General features: G+C 40.2%; 1 protein-coding gene across 6 annotated transcripts in view; it reads right to left on the minus strand.

Moving 5' to 3' along the window:
- Positions 1–314: 314 nt before the first annotated feature.
- The window catches only part of ipcef1 (interaction protein for cytohesin exchange factors 1), a 162,926-nt gene continuing 139,824 nt past the window's right edge, over positions 315–23,416 (minus strand). For all 6 annotated transcript variants that reach the window (XM_048600998.1, XM_048600997.1, XM_048601001.1 and 3 more), the window contains 2 exons: positions 7,236–7,420; positions 315–1,146 (listed from right to left, as the gene is read on the minus strand). In XM_048600998.1, coding sequence (XP_048456955.1) covers positions 946–1,146; positions 7,236–7,420 — 386 coding nt within the window. In that variant the 3' untranslated portion in view covers positions 315–945. The remainder of the gene's footprint in view (positions 1,147–7,235; positions 7,421–23,416) is intronic.

The following is a 23,416-nucleotide window of genomic DNA, read 5'->3' on the forward strand; positions in this document are numbered from 1 at the left end:
TGTGTTCATCCAGCTCCACACCTTGTTATCTCAGATTCTCCAGCTTCTGCAGTTCCTACTATCTCTGAGGCAAATATATTCTCATCACTTTTATAACAGCACAACTGCACAGTGCACACAGCCGAGCACAGTCTAGCTCTGTTGGGAAAGGATGTGAATACACACATTCAGGAAAAGGGGATGAGTACGCACAGCCTGTGTGTCCAATGTTGCTGGGAAAAGGGGTGAGTGGACATTTTCTCTAGCTCTAGTGGACTCTTTGTTGGTTTATATGGAGACAGAACAGACAGAACATGGAAACTAGCCAGAAAAAGTACATTTTCTTGAGTTTATTCTGTTTTATGACATAGCTCTGATTAGTACAATTAAAATATAATGTAAATGTAAGCTTTGTTCACATCTGTACAAACTACAAAGTTTGCTTTCTTCAAGAACTAATGAATCGAACATATGAATTGGTCTTTAGTTGAGAAAACATCAGTACCTTCACAACTCCTTCAATGAAATTTCACACATACCAACTATTATGTTGTGTGAAAACAAATTTCAATAGCTGTGACCACTTGAAGGCCAACACTGAATGCAGAATAAATAGAATATCACAAAAATAGAATATATGAATGCGTGCACAATTGTATTTTTACCTGGAGAATGTCCTCAACCACACACCTGTGAATCTTTTATACTTACAAATAAAACAGTAACTGACAACCATCAGTGCAATAGCGCATAAGTTAAATAATCATTTGTAAGTCCTATACTGTAGACAAAAAGGACTTTACATGTCTACTTCTAAACACAACAAACACTATTAATCAGTTGATGGCCTTCACTGTGCTCAAAGTATCAGTGGATTGGAAATCCAATGTCTCTTAGTCCTTCATTAAGCTGTAAAGTTTGGCTAAGACTATTAAGTACCATATTTGGTGAAGTCATTCTCAACTCTTAAATGTCTGTTTCTATATAGGATGATGGCTGATCCTCTGCAGCATTATTTCTATTTTCCGAATAGGTTTTAGCTTGGTATGCTTTACAGATATCCTGCATCAACAACGAGTAATCTTCCTTCCACTGTCTGAAGTTCTCTGAGGTTAAGTCCGAACTTTCCAAGAGTTGGTTTATGATGGCCAAGTCTGCTTCTTTGGACTAGTTAATGGAGAGGAAAGGAAGAAAAATCAGCCATAACTGCCATGATCCAGACAGCCATTTTTAACCACTGTAAAAATAATTTACCACTATTATACCAGATCCTGTAATTGTGTTCCCCTTCAAGGTTTGACGTGGATTTTCTTACATTTGAATAAAATTTAATTCCTGAAGAAGGCAGAGCTGTCCTTTTCAAAACAGTTTGATAAGTAGTATGAGTGAAAGGCCAAACCTGCTGAATACATCTCAGATTTTACCTGGCCATTGTAGTTCTCATGAAATCCATAAAAGAATTCAATATGGAAGGACGCCAGTCCTTGCTTATGGGTTAGTAACAGTAGAAAGGTAACCCCTATAGACAAAACATCCCTTTGTAAATGGACAACTCATTTAGAAAACCCATCCACTAGTTCAGCACATATTATGGAGTTTAATATCAAAGGCGTAGAGAAAAGGTGTTGGAGAAATTGATGGGTTTGAAGACTGACAAATCCCCAGGACCTGATAATCTACATTGCAGAGTACTTGAGTCAGTTGTCCTAGCAATAGTCGATGCATTGATGTTCATCTTTGTAGATTCTTTAGACTCTGGAACAGTTCTTACAGATTGGAGAGTAGATAATTTTAAAAGGCAGGTAGAGAGAAAACAGGGATTTATAGACTAGTGAGTCCAGTCGTGGTAGTGGAAGATGCTAGAATCTGTCATCAAGGATTTTATAGCAGAGCACGTGGAAAGCATTGGTAGAATTACTGGGTAGATCCCAGCTCCTCATATATGTGTGAATGATTTAGATGAGGAAGATAACTGTAATATCTCAAAATTTACAGATAACACAAAGCTGAGTGGAAGGGTGAGCTGTGAGGAGGATGCCGAGATATGGCAGTGTGATTTGGACAGGTTGAGTGAGTGGGAAAATGCATGGGAGATGTAGTATAAATTTGAGGTTATCTACTTTGGTAGCAAACATAGGCAGGCAGATTATTATTTGAATGGTTGTAAATTGAGAGAGGAGAATATTTAACAAGGCTGTGGTGTCCTCGTGCACTAGTTGCTAAAAGTATGCTGCATGTTGACTTTCATAGCAAGAGGATTTGAGCACAGGGTCAAGGATGTCTTGCTGCAACTATACAGGACATTGGTGAGGCCACACCTTAAATATTGTGTAGTTTGTTCTCCTTATCTGTTCTCGCAATAGAGGGAGTGCAGTGAAGTTTTACCAAATTATTCCTGGGATAGAGGACTGATGCATGAGGGGAGGTTGAATTGGTTAGGATTGTATTCATTGGAGTTTAGAAAAATAAAGGGGACGTCATAGAAACCTATAAAATTCTAACACGTCTCGACAGCTTAGGTGCAGGAAAGATGTTCCCAATGGTGTGGGAGTCCAGAACCAGTGTGGGATAGGGGTGGGGGCATAGTTTAAAGATAAGGGTGTAAATCTCTTGGGACTGAGATGATGAGAAATTTCTTCACCTAGAGAGTGGTGAGCCTGTGGAATTCGCAGAAAGTTGGCTGAGGTCAAAACATTGTGTTTTTAAGGAGCAGGTTAATCAAGCCCTGTGGCTGAAGAATTAAGGGATATGGGGAAGGGGTGGAATTAGGTCATTGAGCTCCATGATCAGTCATGAGCAAGCTCGAAGGGTTGAATGGTCTACTCTTGGGCTCCTTTTTTTATGATTCAGTGTTTCTATCAATAAAATTGACATCATGATCTAAATCCTCCGTTTCTTTTGGCTAAGTCAGAGTTCTGTTGAGCTTTCTGGAAGACTTTTTGCCATGAAGCTTAATGAAATTTCTCACCCTGACTTATCAAACTCTCCTCATGAATTACTTACCCGGCAGCAATGATGTATCTGTCGTCAGTTGATACCAAATCAAAACACCTGCATCCCTTACACCCACAGCACCTTTAAAAGCCTGTTGTACACTTGGTTGAGCCTTGGCATTCCAGAGCTTCCCTGCTCCTAGACAGAATCTAAAAATATTGGTGAAGGGGAAGATAGCACCATGATTCTCCAACAGTGACCTGGAGGTCCTGGTAGACAGGGTGGTACATAGAAGTCCTCTTTCTGGACGACTGACAGAGGAGGCTGCACCATCAGACCCTGCCAGCCTCTTCTGAGGTCACCACCCAGGTGGGACTGCCATTTATAGAGTGCGGAGGAATGGCCAACAATGCAAAAGGAAGGTTAATGATCTTCTCTGCTCCACCAGGGTAAGTGCCACACTCTTCTCTTTGCTATCTCACACTCACTCTATCTCTGTTACTGCACCATCTCCCACCAAGACTAATGCTCTGCCACTCATTATTACGTGCAACACAGTCCCTCACTCCACCTCATTACCCTACACTCCCCCTCCCCCACAAACTCCCATATCACTAACCCTGCAAACTCTTTGGGCTGCCTCAATCCGTAGGTGCACCTCACCATCTTTCCACCATATGCATCAGCATTAACAGCTATGCTACCCACTGTCATCTCACTCATTAGACTCATTTTTCTCATTGCAGGAGAAGACAGACCATAGCAGGGCAGAGAGAACCTATATAAGTGGAAGGATGCTCAAAATCTCTGCCTTCACCCCCTACAAGAAGAGAATCCTGGCCCTCACAGGAGACGACTCAGACCACGGCTGCAGGAATGCAGAAACATTCGCAGGGTCGCCCCATCAAACTTATCAGGGTCAAAAGACTCCACATGAGAGCAAGTTCTCTTCACTGGAGCTGTAGAATCAGGGAGTGCACAAAGTCATAGTTGGAAGGAGAGGAAGACGAAGAGGAAGAGGAGGACACCTTGATGGCACAAGTGAAAAAGGTTAGCATGCCACTCTCAGTTTCTGTATAAATATTCCTGATGTTAATCTCATATGGTTGTTAGCCTCTTTGTGTAGGCACTAAACAGGTTGTTACATGATCCAGCATCACTTCATGGCCACAGCTGAGGCTCCATGGATGGACCTATGTGCTGACAGCCTACTGCACCACCTGTAAGTAGGGGGCACAATGCTCACACATGGCATTGGGTCATGATGATACCTTTGTCCCTCCTGAATCAATATCCCTAATGTTTGCCTCCCTCTGTGTGCAGCTATCAAACAATTGTAACAGAGGTGAAGTCAGGCAGTGTTAAGGAGGTGGAAACAAGTAGTCTTAGTGATAGCATAAAAATATGGTCCAAAGATCATTTCGGAATCAAAGTAGTGAACAGACTGGCTAAATCTCAGTTTGTTACCTGAAAACAATGGAGCCAGTAGCTAGGGAATGGAGTTCGGTTGTCAACTATAAACAATGACTTCCCAATATTTAGTTGGTGGGAACTTTTGTTTCTCCAGAATTGGAATGTTGGATAAGCAGTCTGATCATTTAGCAACAGGGAGGAGTTCAGAGAAGTGGTGGTCAATCTTATCAACTATTAGGATTGAACACTTACACTCCATAATTTGCCATGCCCCTAGTCAAAGTTGTTCCAGTACAGCTATAATATTGGCATCTACTTAGCAATACTGAAAATTGTCTAGGCATTTTCTGTCCATAAAAAGCAGCACAAATCCACCTAATACTGCTCCATTGGTCTACTGTCAATCATCAACAAAGTGATGGAAAGTGTTCTGACAGTGCTATCAAGCAACACTTGTCAGCAATTGCCTGCCCACTGATGCTCCATTTAGGTATCATCAGAAATATTCAGCTCTTGACCTCATTACAACCTTGATTGGAACACATCAAAACAGCTGAACTCAAAAACCGAGGTGACTACCTTGAAATCAAGGCAGCATTTGATCAATATGGCATTTGAGGATCCCAAGCAAAATCGAAGTCAATGGAAAATGGGGGAAAACACTCCAATGGTTGGAATCACACTTATGAAAGATGGTTGTGGTGGTTGGAGGGCAATCATCCAATCCTAGGACGTCACTACAGAACTTCCTCAGGTAGTCTTTGTTGTTGCTTACAAACAGTTCAGCACTGTTTACAATTCCTCAGACACTGAAGCAAACTTTGAGAAAGGCCTAGCAGAGTGGACAAAGAGTAGCCAGCAGAAGTGATGCATTTAGATTTTCAGAAGGCTTTTGATAAGGTCCCACACAAGAGGTTGGTAAATAAAATTAGAGCACATGAGGTTAGGCGGAATACACTGGCATATTGAAAATTGGTCAAAGGACATAAAACATTGAGTAGGAATAAATCATCATTTTCAAGTTGGCCGGCTGTGACTATTGGTATGCTACATGGGCTCTGGCTATTTACAATCTATACCAATGATTTAAATGTAGGATTAAATGTAATTGTTTCAAGTCTTCAAATGACACAAAACTAATTGGGTATCTGCATGGTGAGCATACAAATATGCTTCAAGGGGAGATCACAAGAACTGCAGATGCCAAAGTCAGAGATAACACAGTGTGGAGCTGGAGGAATACAGCAGGCCAGGCAGCATCAGAGGAGCAGGGAAGTTGACGTTTCGGGTCAGGACCCTTCTTCAGAAAGCTCCACATTGTGTTATCTATGCTTCAAGGGGATTTGGAGAGGATAAGTGGTGTTATGGTGAAAGATTATCCATAATTTCAATGAATGGTGAAATAGGCTCAAAAGGTTGAGTGGCTTACTCCTGCTCCTATTTCTTATGTTGTTATGCTTCAAGGAGGAGGAAGTGAAGCACCTAACCCAATACTGTAATGATCTTGACAAGGCAAATGCTGGAAGATGTAGCCAGATGGGGAGGAATCATTCAGGGGGAAGATATTGTTACTGGTTTCCAGGTTCACTTTAAAAACAACTGGATGATACCCACTTTGTGCATGGAAAACCAGCAAGCATAGCCTTGTCAGTATATGATGATAGAAGGGACACATCTGTTAGCTAAAAGTAATTGCAGATTTAATCCATTTAATTGCACATGCTCAAAGGAAAACAAAATATCAAGATAAGAGCTCAGCAAGAGACAATAAGCTTGGAAACACTGTCAGAAGTTGTTCTGGGGATGTCCATGCTTGGGCATTTTTAATGAGGGCGAGAATAGTCTAAAAATGGCAGGTCAGCCTTTCCCTGCTCTTGTTAGGAAACAAATGTTGACCATTTGAACACACTTAATAGACATTATCTAACACTAAATGTAGAATTGCTTCTGGTTATGATTTCCTATTTTCGAATGTCAAGCGTTTATTTTAGTATGTACAAATGGAACATAATGTCCTGTTAAAAAATAAGCCTCATGCTTGGTTTGAGAGGGGCTCCCTAGCAATTCACTGCTTGTAACTAAGACATGTCATAAAAATTCAATGAGTACCCACAATAGAGTTCATGATGAAATTCTTCGATAGAGGGCCAACATGTTTGGAACTACACCTTAAAAAACTGAGAAAGCTATAAATACAAACAATTGTTAGTTAGATGAAGCATTGATATATTTTAAATAAATAAAATCATTTCAGAATTCAGATTTAAAATTAATTGTTGTTGCTTGATTGCTCTCCTATTATGTTGGTCATGATCTGTTAAAATGCAAAAATCTACCACACTTCAAAATGTAAATTTTGAATTTTGCATGGAGGATCTTGATTAGGTTATGAAACTTACATTTTATGATCACACTTGGATGTTCCATTTTTAAAAAATCTCATCATTTAGCTAGTTATGTAGTGTTTTTTTAATCATTATTCTTTTATGGGATATGGGTATTACTGACAGGACCAGCAATTGTTACCCATCCTTTACTGTCCTTGAACTGAGTTCAGAACACAATTAAGTTCAACCACATTGCTGTAGGTGTCAAGACACAGGCAGGCCAGACCAGACCAGGTAGGAACTGCAGATTTTGTTCCCTAAAAGACGTTACTGAAATGGATGATTTTTTACAACAACCAATGATCATTTCATGGTCACCGTCGCTGAGACCAATTTTATATTAATTAATAAATAATAACAAGCTGAGTAATTAAATTTTTAATTCCACAGTACTACTGGGATTTGAACCCACACCGTCAAACGTTAGCCTGGGTTTATGTCATATTAACACTACACCACCACGTACCTCATAAGCAATTATGTTTTATCAAAAGATACCAACACAAACTGATATATTTATACCTTCAAAGTACTGTTCAAAGTTCTGAATTTGTGCAATCTTTCATTGACAACAGGATTATTGCTACGTTTTATAAATGATCTCCTGTAATCCTTTCTTGATGAAGGCCGACGTTTTCCAATAGGTGAAAGACTGGCTTGCTCTAAGGATTTGTACAACTGTTCCATTTCATCAGAATTTTGTTGTTCTGAAAGACAAACAGCAAAGAAAATATTAAATGGTCTACTCATCTTCATGAACCATTGCATTAAATAAATAGAGGGTACATTAAAATAGTTCCTGAATTACATTACTGATCACCATAATAAAGCAAATTAATTGCATACTCTTCAATGTTGCACTGGATGGTATGATATACTAAGAAGAATATTCATCCATGTTCTACATCCCTGCTTTGCAGCCTGTCCCACAATAGGAGTGAATGGTATCTCTTTTATCTCAGAAAACTGCTAAAGTTCATGTGTGAAATCAGAGAATCACAATAGCACAAAAGGTGGCCATCCAAACCATTATGTCTGTACCAGCTGTTTGAAAGATCTATCTAATTCAACCTACTTGCTAGCTCTTTTTCTGATAACTCTTAAAATATTTAATTTCAAGTACTTATCCAGTTCCCTTTTGAAAGTTTGGATTGAACCACCATTCTTCTGGACAGTACATATCAGGATTGCATTCCCACGTCTACTTCCAATGAATGTGAAATCACCATAAAAACATTCCACTGATTTTCCTTTAAAGAAGCCATTGACTATATTATGCAGGAAATGGAATTATGCTGAGACAAGTTGATGTTTTTCCTAAAGTTTATTTCCTAAAGTTAATAGATACAGTTGGAGCAACATACAAGCAGTTCTGAAATGTATCTAGTCAGTAATATATATGCATGAAAATTCCGAAACATACTAAATAAAATGTACAGAAACTGTCTCCAGAAGGATCAGCTAAGTGGTTGATTTTATTTAAGTTTTATATGTTTGATATGTATTTTTTTAAAAATTTTGCCTGTTTTAACATTTTTTTCTGTAGGTAATGAAAAGTAGTTTATTTTATATATCAGGTGTTATTGAAGGTTCCTTTCTTTTAGGCTCAATGTTATTAAGAACATACATGAGGTACAGAGTGAGATGGCTAGTAGATTTAGAAAAGTTATTACACAGCAGGATCAGGTAGATAGATGGGTGACTGTTGGGAAACGTAAGAAGATATTCAAAAGTCTCCAGTGGCTATTCCTCTATCAAATAGATATTCAGTATTTTGGAACTGTTGAAGGGGTTAGTCTCTCCAAGGAAAATGGAAGGGGCTGTCAGTTATTGGACAGTTGGAATGATTCTTATGTTAGGCAGCATTTGACAAGATTTAGTAGAATTATTGTTCTAGGGGACTCTCCTGTCAGGGACATAGACGGGAGATTCTGTGGCAGTGAGTGTAAATTTACTTGGTTTGTTGCTTTCTTGGTGCTAGAATTAAGGACAGTTCTAAATGTTTCAAGCATATTTTTAAAAGTGAGATTGGCAAGCCAGAAATTATTGTAGACATTGGTAGGAATGACATTTGTGGGGAAAAGATTAAAGCAGTACAAAGTGAATTCAAGAGGTTAGGTTGAAGATTAAAAAGTAGAACTCTAAAAGTAGTCAGAGATAGCAAGAACTGCAGATGCTGGAGTCAGAGAAAACGCAGTATGGAGCTGGAGGAACACAGCAGGCCAGGCAGCATCAGAGGAGCAGGAAAGTTAATGTTTTGTGTCAGGACCCTTCTTCCGAAATGGGGAGGGAGAAGGTAGCTGGGAAATAAATAAAAGTAGTAATCTCTGGTTTACTCCCAATGCCAAACTCAAACAAGGGAAGGAACAAAAGGATAAAGGAGATAAATCAATGGCTGAAGAGCTGGTTATTGTTCAGGGATTCAGGGTTTTGGACAATTGGAATATCTTTTGGAATAGAAAAGACACGTTCAAAAAGGATGAATCTAACCCGAACTAGAGAGGGACCAATATCTTAGCAGGGAGGTTTGCTCGTTCCATTAAGGGAGACGTTATACTGACAGAGAGGAGTAGTGGAGGAATTCTAAGTAGCAGCATAAAATGAGGGATTGACGGGGAAGGTTCTGAAAGTGAAGAGAGCACGTCAGTTAGAAAAGAAAGACAAGAGAGAGTCACAGTTTGTAATAACTCTGAAGAACTAAATTGCATTTATTTCAATGCAAGGAGTCTTACAGATAAAGCTGATGAACTTAGGGCATGTTCAAGAACATGGGATTTGGACATCATGGCTGAGAGATGGACAAGATGGCAGCTCTAGGTTCTGGGTTTTAGATGCAATAGGAAGGATAGAAAAGGAGGCAAGAAAGAGGGATGGGGGAGGAGCTGGGTGGTGTATTTGATTAACAAATAGATTACTGCTGTAACTGGAGAAGATATTTCTGAAAAATCATATAGTGAAAATATGTGGGTAGAAATTAGAAATAAAAAAAAGGAAAGATCACCTTGATGGGATTGTACTATAGATCCCCCAATAGTAAGAGGGAAAATGAGAAACAAGTATGTTGGGAGATCTCAGATATGTGTAAGCAGAATAGGGTTGTAAGAATGGGGATTTTAATTTTCCAAACATTGACTGGGGCTACCATAGTGTTAAAGGTTTCGATGGTGAAAAATTTGTCAAATGTGTGCAAGAAAATTTTCTTTATCAATATGTGGATGCTCCTACTAGAGAAGGAGCAAAACTAGACCTTCTTTTGGGAAATAAGGCAGGGCCAGTAAATGTGGGAGAATACTTTGGGTCTAGTAATCATAATTCTATCAGTTTCAAAATGATTATAGAAAAGGAGAGGCCTTCCATAAAAGTTAAACTTTTTCATTGGAGCAAGGCAAATTTTAATGGTATGAGATAAGAACTTTCAAAAGTTGATTGGAGTAGGCAGTTTGCAGGTAAAAGTATGTCTGACAAGTGTGAGGCTTTCAAGAGTGTGGTGGCGAAAGTTTAAAGACATTGTGTTCTTGTTAGAGTGAAAGGTAAGGCTGGTAAGATTAAGAAACAATTGATGAGTAAAGATATTGAGGTTCTAGTCAAGAATAAAACAGAATCTTACTTTAGATGTAGACAACTTGATTCAATTGAATCTCTTAATCAATATAAAGAGTGTAGGGACATTCTTAAGAAAGAAATCAGGAAGGCAAAGGGGGGAAATGAGATAGCATTGGCAGATAAGGTTAAGGATAATCCAAAGAATTCTACAAATGCATTAAGAGCAAGAAGGTATCTAGAGAGAGGATAGGGCCTGTTAAAGATCAAGGAGGTCATTTTATATTGAACCTCAGGAGATGGGAGAGATACTAAATGAATATTTTGCATCAGTCTTTACTGTGGAGAAAGAAATGGAGTCTAGAGAATGCAGAGAAATAAACTTTGATGTTTTAAAAACAGCTCACATTACAGAAGAGAAAGTTCAGGAGGTCTTAGAGATTGTAAAAGTGGATAAATCCCTGGGACTTGACCTAATGTATCCCAGAATATTGTGCAAAGTAAGGGAGGAAATTGTGAGACCCTTTGCAGAAATATTTGCATCATCTATAACTACAGGTGAGGCGCCTGATGTCTGGAGGGTTGCTAATGTTGTACCTTTGTTTAAGAAAGGTTATAAGGAGAAATTAGGGAACTATAGAACTGACTTCGGTTGTGGGTGAATTGTTAGAGGTGATTATAAAAGATAAGATTTATGGACATTTAGAGAGGCAAAAGTTGATTAGGCATAGTCAGCATGGTTTTGTGTGAGGAAAACCTCACACACTTGATTGGGATTTTTGAGGAAGTTACCAAAACAATTGTTGATGGTAGTGCAGTAGACACTGTTCATTTTGGTTTTTAGCAAGCCTTCGACAAGGTTCCACATGGTAGACTAATTAGTAAAGTTAGGTGACATGGGATTCAGGGTGATCTTGCCAATTAAATACATAATTGATGTAACAGCAGGAGACAGAGAGTGGTGGAGTAGGGCTTATACAATTAATTATGGGGTCTTGCGACCTAGGAGTGCAAGTACATAATTCTTTGACGTTTGCGTCACATATAGACAGGTTTGACATGCTTGCCTTTATTGCTCAGTCCTTTGAGTATGGGAGTTGGGAAGTCATGCTGAGGTTGTGCAGGACATTGGTGAAGCCTCTTCTGGAAGAGATTTTTCAGGATGTTGCTGGGCATTCAAGATTTGAGTTATAAAGAAAGGCTGGATAGGCTAGAACTTTTTTCACTGGAGCATGGGAGGTTGAGAGTCAACCTGATTCAAGTTTATAAAATAATGAAAGATATAGACAGAGTTGATGATAGTTATCTTTTCCCTAAAATTGGGGATTTCAAGACTAGGGGACACATTTTTAAGGTGAGAGGAGAGAAATCTGAAAAAGACATGAAGGGCAAATTTTTTATGCAGCGGGTAGTTTGCATGTGGAATGAACTTCCTGAGGAAGTGGTGGATGTGGGTACAATTACAATGTTTAAAAGACATTTGGATAAGTACATCAATATGGAAGGTTTGGAGGGATATGGGTCAGGAGCAGGCAGGTGGGATTAGTTTAGTTTGGATTATGTTTGGCATGAACTGGTTGGACCGAAGGGTCTGTTTCTGTGCTGTATGATACTAAAGAAAGGACTGTGGTTTATCAACATGGTTGAAAGTGCATCCTTGCCAAAATCCAGGATTCATAAAACTCATCTTCTTCTTGTTTAAAAATGTTAAAAAAGTGTAATAATCATAAAGTTTGAATTTGAAGTGACAGTAGGTAGTAATGTATGTAAATGATGAGCCTATATAACATCTTTGTAAGACCTCAGTTAAAAGATTGCCCTGCTGAGTTGAATTGAATTAGCTTTATTGTTATGTGCACTCAAATGAGTACAGTGAAATGTTTACAAGTCGCCACCTACGATGTCATCTTAGGTGAAAGGTACCTAGGTATAGATTAGGAAAAAAATTCTGAAAAGTAAAGAAATAAAAGTCCAACGTACAGATCATAGGAATAAATTAGGAAACAGAGAAATAAAAATTTCAGAACAACAATCCTTCCAACCCAGTCCTATGCTGGAGCCAAGGCATAGGGAGCGCAGGCTAAGCTGGGAGCCGAGTCTCAACCAGAGCCCGGAGCGAAAGCAGAGTGAGCCCAGGCCGGCCAGGGGGACGAGTGCTGGAGATGAGTCCAGGACAGAGACCAGCAAATGGAGGCGGGGGGCCTGGTGTTCTGAAGGCCGGTGGGCTCAATGAGAAAGGACTATAATTTGAGTACTTTGAGGACACATTTTATCCTCATTCCAGACTTTTAAACTGTATTCCCATGCAAGTCATTTTGTTCAATATTTTAATTCTGTAACAACATTTAAAGTATCTGTACCTAGGTACCCTGTACCCAAGATGGCGCCAAGAGGCGACATTGCAAACTTCTCACTGCACTCCTTTGAGTGTGCATGACAGTAAAGGCTATTCTATTCTATTCTACCTAGGTACAGCTTCTTCAGTTACAAGGTTAGTTACAGTGTAACAATGTCACCAACACATGGCCTCATCTTAGGTACAGAGTACCGAGGTACAATCCTCAGTTACAGGATAGAGAAACGAAGAATAAAATAGTTACATTACAGCTATATACAGTACAACCATTGGTCAGAAAAACAAGAAGCTAAAAAGACAAACATCACAGATTCTAGACTTTTTGCACATATGTCTGTCTAATTTTTACAATTCAAAGGGGACTTTAAAGCCACTAAAGAGCACATTACCAGCACCAAAGATATCCTGGGATCAGATCCAAAAGATTAACTCACCGCTCCAAAAGTAAGATGCAATTTCTACCCCACCTTTCAGACACCTACCTCACCAACATTACCTTTGATCTGAGGCAACTTTGACTTAAATAACCAGCTGTCTCCATAAACTACAATTGCATGAAGCCTGAGCCAATTCCATTCCTGTCCCTGCAAAATGATAGGTGTCACTTTCAGGATTTCAAGCTACTTCTGACAATGTTTGCCATGATAGAGAGGTTCTCAATTCTGGCAAATATTTAGACCCAGAGAACTGAGGGGCTCTGGAATTCACTTTTAGCGCTTGCAGTTGAGACAGAAGCTATGGCCTAAATACTCATTACCTCTGATGACAGGCAGGAGAGGGGATGGGAGTTGGGGCAGGGTTAAGCTATCAAATACTCAATGTGTCCCAAAACCTAACCCGGTGAGACACATTATTACTATGTTTAAATCAGATTTCCACAGTGCAACTTTGATCTTGACTTAAAATGCAGTTTCATAGTGCAGATTTCTTGGAAGCAGAAAACTGGCAGCAAAGAAAAAGTGGGAGCTTTGGCATCCATAAGTAGGTATCATTTTCAGCACTGCTTGTTAGCCTGGAGAAGCAGGATCACTTTCATTCAGACCCCTCGAAGAATGCTTCAGCCTCCCATGGGCTGATTGCAGCCCTTCTCTCTTCCATCACCCCACATTGCTGATGTTCTATTTTCCACTCCACCCCAGCACTGCATTTAGCCTACCTTGATTGTCCCAATTGTTCAGCCTACCTCCAAGCATCCCATACTGTGACCTCCTGCCATGGGTTCTGCCTCATGGGTGCTAAACTGGCCTCCATCTGATCACTTCCCAGAACTGACTGACTTCCTTGACCCTTCATGCCTCCATGGAAGGATGAGGGCTGAGTCAACCGTCAAGATTCAATTAAATCGGTGGATAAACAAAAAATAACTAAAGGGGCATGACAACAAAATGCACCAAAATTGACTGGTTGGCCAAATGATGGTTTTCTGTGTTGTAACTTCTATGTATTTTTTATTTACCTACAGCACAGACTTGAAGGAGTTTAGTCTCCATTTGAGTGTTGTTTTCTTGTGATCTGTAATCATGTGTTGAACATATCATTCATTCCCTTTTCAATCTAATGTCTCTGGTGTGTGCCACGTGGAGGATTTCAGGCTGTTTCTAGTGCTTTGATGATTTGTTCCATCTACAGTTTGTTCCTGGTCCAAATTTAATACTCATATTTCTGATCTGAAAGAAGTAACTTTCATGATTAGTCTGCATGTTCCTCCGTCCACAGAAGTAGCACATGAAACAAGGAAACAAGTGACTGTAGAATGTAGGAAGAAGGTCTCAGTAGAGGGCACTATAAGACAGCAAACTGGAACTTGGAACTTTTATTGCTACACAATTCAAACGGCAGCTAATCATACCCCAGTTCCCATGTCGAAATGATTTTTTTTCATGTGATGTGTGTGATTCAAACAGCATTGTAAGGTGTATGATTTATTAATATCATTTATTTTTAAATTTGGATTTTGAACAAATGACATGTAGATTTTGGTCTTAATGTATATAGAGAAGGTCAGAAATCACACAACGCCAGGTTATTGTCCAACAGGCCTGTTGGACCATAAACTGGTGGGTGATTTCTGACCTTGTCCACCCCAGTCCAACACCAGCACCTCCACATCATGTATATAGAGATGTACAGCACAGAAACAGACACTTTGGTCTAACTCATCCAAGCCAACCAGATATCCTAAATAAATCTAGTCCCATTTGGCAGCATTTGGCCCATATCCCTCGAAATCATGTATATTCGTATAAATCTATTCATATAGCCATCCAGATGCCTCTTAAATGTTGTAATTGTACAAGCCTCCACCACTCCCTCTGGCAGCTCATTTTTTTTTCTGAAGAAGGGTCTAGGCCTGAAACGTCAGCCTTCCTGCTCCTCTGATGCTGCTTGGCCTGCTGTGTTCATCCAGCTCTACACCTTGTTATCTCTATGCTTCCTCGGTGTCAGCTTTATTTATTTATTTTATCCAGAAGTGTTATCACACACAGCCAAATGACTTTCCCACCACCAAATTACCGTGACTTTTTTTTAGTTTGAACTATTGACAACCACCAGTAATTACCCATGCAGCCAATTAGAAATTTACACCCACTGGACGAGGAGGCTTCACAAATTTCCCCATCCTCAATGAAGGAAGAGCCCAGCACATAAGTGCAAAAGATAAGGCTGAAACATTCACAACAATCTTCACCAGGAGTGCTGAATGGACGATCCATTTCAGTCTCTTCCAGCAGCCCCTAGTATCACACATACTAGTCTTCAGCCAATTCGGTTCATTCCACATGACCTCAAGAAACAGATGGAGACACTGGATATTGCAAAGCCTGTGTACCCTGACAACCTCCAGCAATAGTGCTGAAGTCTTGTGCTCCAGATCTTGCCGCTTTCTCTAGCCAATGTGTTCCAGTACAACTACAACATGCATCTACCTAACATTGTCCAGGTATGTCCTGTATATCAAAATCACGACAATTCCAAGCCAGCCAGTTACCGCCCTATCAGTCTACTCTTGAACGTCAGTGAAGTGATGGACAGTGGAAGGTGTCATCAACAGTGTTATCAAGCAACACTTGTTCAGCAATAACCTGCTCAGTGACGCCCAGTTTGGGTTCTGCCAGGGCCACTCAGTTCCTGATCTCATTACAGCCTTGTTTTGAGCATGCTCAAAAGAGTTGAATTCCAGAGGTGAGGCAAGAGTGACAACCCTTAACATTAAAGTTACATTTAACGAAGTGTGACATTAAGGAGCCCTAGCAAAACTGTATCAATGGGAATTGGGGGCAAACTCTTGGTTGGTGTCATATCTGGCACATAGGAAGATAGTTGTGGTTGTTGGAGGTCAGTCATCTCAGTACAGAACATCTTGCAGGAGTTCTTCAGGACTGTATCCTAGGTCCAACTATCTTTAGCGCTTCATCAATAATCTTCCCTCCATTTTTAGGTAGAAATGGGGATGTTTGCCGATAATTGTACAAACATTCAGTATCATTCATAATCCTCAGATACTGAAGTAGTCCAATTTCAAATGCAACAAGATCTGGACAATAACAAGACTAGGACTGACATGTGGCAAGTAACATTTGCAGCACACAAATGCCAAATAAGAGACAATCTAACCACTGCCTCTTGACATTTGATGGTCTTACCATCACTGAATTTCCCAGTATCAACATTTTTGGGGTTACCATTGACCAGAAACTCAACAGGACTCGCCACATAAACATAGTTGCTACAAGAGCAGGTTAGAGGCTAGGAATACTGCGGTGAGTAACTCATCTCCTAACTCCCCAAAGCTTGCCTATCATCTACAAGACACAAGTCAGGAATGTGATGGAATACTCCCCACTTGCATGGATGCATGTAGCTCTAATAACACCAAATATGCTTGACACCATCTGGGACAAAGCAGCCTGCTTGATTGACACCACTAATAAACATCCACTTCCTCCACCAATGATGCCCAGTAGCAGCAGTGTGAATTATTTGCAAAATGCGCTGTAGAAATTCACCAAAGATCCTGAGACAGCACTTTCCAAACTCACAATCACTTTCATCTAAAAGGATAAGAGCAGCGGATACATGTGAACACCACCAATTGCAAGTTCCTCTCCAAGTCAGTCACCATCCTGACTTGGAAATATATCACTGTTGCTTCAGTGTTGCTAGGTCAAAATCCTGCAATTCCCCCCCTAATGGCATGATGGGTCTACCTATAGCACATGGACTGCAGAAGTTCAAGAAGGCAACTCCTTCCACTTCCTCGAGAGGTAACAAATGCTGGCCAGCCAGCAGCAACCACATCCCATGAATGAATAAGAAAAAAAACATGCAAAGCCCATTTTGGTCAATTTGAACCACTGGGTTTGTTTTTTTTTAAACTCTGGAAGTGCTGTCACACACAACTGAATGGCTATCCCACCACCAAATCACCGTCACATTTTTTTTGTGATTTTTTTTTTTCCTTTTTTTAACTACTAACAGTAATCACCCATGTAGTAAATCAGATATTTACCAGCAAAGTCCATTATGGGCAATGCAAACCATCAAAAGTGAGGAGGTGGTAGGGAGAGAAGGAAGAGTCTAAATCAAAATTGAGTTGGAGCATGTTTGCTTTCTTTTCTTTATCCAGATGTGCTATCACACATGATTGAGCACCTTCCCACCACCAAAATCACCATGACATTTTTTTTGCTTTATTTTTAACTAGTAATCACCACCAGTAAAAAAACACCCATGTATCTAATTCAGTATTTACAAGCAAAGCCCATTATGGGCAATGCAAACCATCAAAGATATGGCGGGGCTAAGGAGACCCGGACTGCACAAAATCAAAATCAGCAGGTTTGCTTTATCTTCTTTTTTTCTACCCGGAAGTGTTATCAAACAAATTGAGCACCTTCCCACCACTAAAATCAAATGATAAAAGACGATGAAATATTAGAACAATGACGAAAAATTTTCTGAGGACAAAAATATATTTTGCTAAGAAAATGTATGTTACCCAAACAATATCCAATGACTGTATATGTTGGACACACAAAATGGCATTGTACAACAAAAGAGAGTGAAGGCTGGCAGCAATCATGTGACTCACTGACCTCTTAATAAAAGTTTCGCTTGCCATCTTAAAATTAATATTCTGTGGCACTTCCCTGCATTGTACCCAAATTCTCTGAATTCCCAAGGACATGCACATGAAGTACACTCAGGAAGTTTAATAAGCTGGCAGTTCAAACTGAGAGCAAGGGGCCAGTGAGTTACACTATATTGAAAGCGGTAATTATTCCGGATCCAGCTGGAGACAAGCCTGCTGATACTTAGCCCAATAAACTTAATCTATACTTAACCTGACTATAACTAGAAAGTAAACTTCACTGTATCACTGTATTAGCTATGGTTTGTGCTGAGAGAGTTGAAACTGAACCTTAGTGAAATTCCTCTTGGTTTGCCAAGTCATGCATCAAGTCCAGGTGCCATTATTGAACAATGGTTTCCATGCAGAATACAAGCGATTTTTGTGGAGTAAAGAATTAATTACATCTCTACTCTAAGAATAGCATCTGAGAATGTGTAAAATGAACTATGTCACAGTGACGTCAGAACGCATTGTACTGGAACAGAAGTTGCTGGAAAAGCTCAGTAGGTCTGGCAGCAACTGTGAAGGGAAATGAGAGTTAACGTTTCAGATCCAGTGACCCTTCCTCAGAACTGATGGTAGCTATGAAAATGTTGGTTTATGTGCAGAAGATGGAGTTGGGGAAGGGATTAAAGAGTAAATGATAATTGGGGATAGAACCCAAAGAGAGAGAAGAGCAGTTGGACAGACAAGGGAGTAGATAACAATCTGGCTAGGAGGGTGAATAACTGTTAATGGAGACCGTTACTGGATAACAACAGGTGATGTGTAATGGCAGACTATGTGATAACAAGGCCTGGTGTGTGGGGTAGGGGGCTAGGACATGGGAGAATTCAGGCTCTAAAAGTTTTGAACTTGATATTGGATCCGGAGGGCTGAAGGGTTCCCAAGTGGAAAATGAACTTTTCCAGCAACTTCTGTTTTGTTTCTGATATACAGCAGCTGCAGTTCTTTTGGTTTTTACATTAAACTGGAATCTGAATCTGCAAGGTTCCAGAAAGATGTCCTCATTTACCATGCCTTGTAATAAGGTATATACAATAAAGATTCATGATGTTCACTCACAAGCGTGTACACCTGATGTTCCTCCTACTCCTGTTTGTAGGTTCTATTTGTTTTTTAGTTTTTAGGAAAGTAGTTTGAATGCTGCACGACACTAGCTGTTTGACTGGACTCCTGATCAGTAAGTGCTTCCCCACTTCAAGATTGCCTTGTATACCTCTGACTGCATTCAAACAGGGCAAAACTTGGCAAGTAGAGTACCATACAGTCAGACATTAGGAGAAAATAGGATTGTTGACATTATTGAACAGAGCAGAAACATAGATGATGTCAAAGATGGACAGTGCGATGTGGTCATGGGGAGGATGCCATTCAAACTATGGCCACTGTGATGGGATAGTGATTGAACAGAATAGATGGATTGAATATTTTGAGGAAACAATCATAAAAATGAGGTTGCCCCTTTAAGATAGGGATGAAGAGAATTTTTTTGTTGCAGATGATTATGAGTCTTTGAAACTCTTAAAAGTCAGCAGAAGGAGAGTCTTTGAATATTTTTAAGGCAGTGGTGGATGGATTCTTGATCAGAAGAGGGTAAAGGTGTAATAGGGGCAGACTGGATTATGGTCCATCTGAGGGGCTTCCTCTTGCTCCCAAATTTTTATGTTCACATGAGATGATATTGAATGATGAGATGGGTAACAGTGCAATTAAAATGGAAAAAAAGTGATGTACTGAATAAACTAAACAAACACAAAAAGGATAAAGTCTGCAGTCCATGTTGTATCAACATATTTTAAAACAGTCTAGTAAGGAGGTAACTTTAACGCATATATTAATAATTCATTAGAAAAAGGAGTAGTGGCAAGAAACTGGCAGATTTCAAATGCAATTCTTATATTTTTGGAGGAAGATAGAACATGTCCAGATTATTATAGACTAATCTACTTTACATCAATGATGGAAAAGTAAAAAATCTTTACTAAAGGAGTAGAAGAACATCTAAAAATAAGAAACATGATAATGAATAATCAGCACAGATTTCAAAAGGGAATTTTGCGCATGACCAACATCAATGGATATTTTTAGGAGCTAACAGTTATGAAGGATATTTCAGTAGATATAATATATCCCAAACTGCTCACAACAGTCCAGGTGTGATGTAACCAAAGTATGATAAAAGTTTAACACTAACTCCTTACTTTTCAATTCTATCCATCTTAAGTAAAGCCTAGTGCTTGTTTTGTTGCTATCCCTCTGTAATTTATCCAAATATTAAAAAGGCCTTCCAAAGGGGGCCCTATTATAGATTAAAGCATTAGATTAACAATTTGGGTGTTGACATGCATGTGGCAGAACTGATTGCTCACTTCAAAACAGAAAGCAGAGATTATGAAGAAAGGGTGGTTATTGTGAGTGGACAAAGATGGGAAGCGATGATCCATTTGATCTGTTCTGGGACCATTAGATGTTCACAATCTAATTAATCATTTGGAATTTGGAATTAAAAACAATTTCTAAATTTGTGCATGATTTCAAGTTGAGAAGGCACGTTTGGTGGAAAGAAATAGTTAATACAGGAGGCAATGGTGAGAGGGGTTCAGTTGCATGGAAAATTATGGAAAAAGTTAAAGGGGAGGGAGGGCTCGGCAGAGGTTATTGAAGTTTCCAGGGCAAATAATTGGACAGAGAGTACGGAAATGGTCAGGTATCTAACTTCAGGCACACCAGATAAGGAGACAGGTATGAGAAAGGGGACAATCAATGCAGGACTGAAGGTGTTGTACTTAAATGCACGCAGTATACAAAACAAGTAAATGGGCTTGTAGCACCGAGTTAAATTGGCAGGTACGATGTTGTGGTTATCACAGAGACGTGGCTGCAAGGGGATCAGAGCTGGGAACTAAATATTCAAGGATACACGTCCTATTGAATCAGTAGGCAGATGGGCAGAGGGGATGGTTTGCCTTGTGAGTCAGAAATGAAATTAAATCGATAGCAAGAAATGATATAGAGTCAGCAGACATTGTTGAGGAACTGCGAAGGATAAAAGACCGTGATGGGAACTGTGTACAAGCTCCCTAGCAGAAGTCAGGTTGTGTGGAAGGAAGTAAATCGGGAGATAGAAAAGCAATGTAAGAAAGGCATCATTACAATAATTATGGGGGACTCCAATATCCTGGTGGACTGGGTAAAATCAGGTTGGTAACAGATCTCAAGAAAAGGAATTCATGGAATATCTATGAGTAGCTTGTGGTAGAGAATTTTCGGGAACAGGCAGTTCTGGATTTAGTGATGTGTAATGAGGCAGACTTGATTAGGGAGTTTAAGGTGAAGGAACCCGTAGAGGTCAGTGACTATACTATGACAGAATTCACCTTGCAGTTTGAAAGGGAGTAGCTGGATCCAGATGTAATGGTATTACAATTGAGTAAATGTAACAATAAAGAAAATAGAACATCAAACTGTACAGCACAGGAACTTTGGCCCACAATGTTGTGCCGAACACGATGCCAAATTTAACTAATCCCCTCTGCCTTCCCTTGGTCCATATACCTCCATTCCTTGCATATTCATGTATTTATCTAAAAGTCTTTTAAACGTCCCTATCATATCTGCCTCCACCACCGCCCCTGGCAGCATGTTCCAGACTCCTACCACTCTCTGTGTAAAAAAACTTGCCCTTCACATCTCCTTTGAACTTTTCCCCTCTCACCTTAAATGCATGCCCCCTAGTTTTAGATATTGCAACTCTAGGAAAAAAGATTCTGACTGTCAACCTTATTAATCCATCTCATAAATTTATAGACTTCTATCCAGTCTCCCGTCAGCCTCCACCACTCCAGTGAAAACAACCTGAATTTTTCTAGCCTCTCCTTATAGCTCATATCCTCTAATCCAGGCAGCATCCTGGTAAACCTCTTCCTCACCCTGTCCAAAGCCTCCATACAGTTCCTATAATGTGGCGACCAGAATTGAATGCAATACTCCAAGTGTGGCCTAATCAAAGTCTTGTAAAGCTGCAACATGACATTCTAACTTGTGTTCTCCATTCCCCAAACAATAAAGGTAAGCATGTCATAAGGCTTTCTTTATCACCCTACCTATTTGCTTGGCCATCTTCAGGGAGCTATGAACTTGAATCCTGAGATCCTTCTGTACATCAATGCTGTTCAGAGTCCTGCATTAACTGTATACTTCTCCTTAACATTTGATCTTCCAAAGCGCAGCACCTCACACTCACCTGGATTAAACTCCATCTGTCATTTCTCCATGCAAAAAGTATGCGAGAAGCTGGCCAGAGTTATTGGAAGGGAAACCTAGTGGGGAAGATGGTAGAGCAGCAAAGGCAGGAGTTTCTTGAGGTAATTCTGTAGGCACAGCAGAAATTCATCCCAAAGAAGAAGAAACATACTGAGGCAAGAATGGCTGACATTGGAAATCAGGGACAGCATAATAGCAAAGGAAAAAGCATATAAAGTGGTGAAGATTAGTGGGAAGCCAGAGGATTGGGAAGCCTTTAAAAATCTGCAAAGGATAACCAAAAAAATGAATTGGGGTGGGGAGAGATGAAATTTGAGAGTAAGCCAGTTAGCAATATAAAAGAAGATTGCAAGAGTTTTTAGATTATAAAAGGTAAGAGAAAGGCAGCAGTGGACATTGGATCACTGCAAAATGGGGCTGGAGAGGTAGAAATGGAGAACAAAGAAATGGTGAAGGAACTTTGCATCAGTTTTCACAGATGGAGATATCAGGAGCATACCAGAACTTCAAGAGAGTCAGGGGGCAGAGGGGAGTGTAGTGGCCATCATCAAGGAGAAGGTGCTGGGAGAGCTGAAAAGTCTGAAGGTGGATAAATCACCCAGAGGAGGCAGACTACACACCAGACTTCTGAGGGAAATAGTTGAGGAGATTGTAGGGGCATTGGTGGTGATATTTTAGGAACCACTGGTGTCAGGGAGGGTGCCAGAGAACTGGAAAATGGGTGATGTAACACCCTTGTTTCAGAGGGGAGGGAAGCAGAGGACAAGAAACTACAGGCCAGTTAGCCTGACTGATTTTAGAGTTCATTATTAGAATCATTAGACTTGGGCCTCTATCATTGAATCCCTACAGTGTGGAAGCAGGCCATTCAGCCCATTGAGTCCACACCAACCCTTCGAAGAGCATCCCACCCAGACCCAACCCTCTAACCTACCTAGCCAGCAGATTCCTGAACACTATGGGCCATATAGCATGGTCAGTCTACCTAAACTGCATATCTTTGGACTGTGAGAGGAAACTGGAACACCTGAAGGAAACCCACGCAGACATCGGGAGAATATGCAAACTCCACACAGACAGTTGCCTGAGGCTGGAATCAAACCCGGGTCCCTGACGCTGTGAGGCAGCAGTGCTAACCACTGAGCCACCATGCTGCTCAAGGAGGAGGAGATTGTGGAGTACTTGAAAATGCATGGTAAAATAAGGGTGGAGTCAGCATGGTTTCATCATGACTCCCACAGTTACCTCAACAATACATCCTCACATCCTGCTTCCTATACAGACTCTATTTCATTCTCCCAGTTTCTCCTTCTCTGTCGCATCTGTTCTGATGATGCCAACTTCTTTAGGGGGGCCTTTGAAATGTCCACCTTCCTCCTCAACTGAGGATTCATCACCACCATAGTT

The sequence above is a fragment of the Rhincodon typus genome, chromosome 9, assembly GCF_021869965.1.
Source record: "Rhincodon typus isolate 14 chromosome 9, sRhiTyp1.1, whole genome shotgun sequence".
NCBI classification, from domain to species: domain Eukaryota; kingdom Metazoa; phylum Chordata; class Chondrichthyes; order Orectolobiformes; family Rhincodontidae; genus Rhincodon; species Rhincodon typus.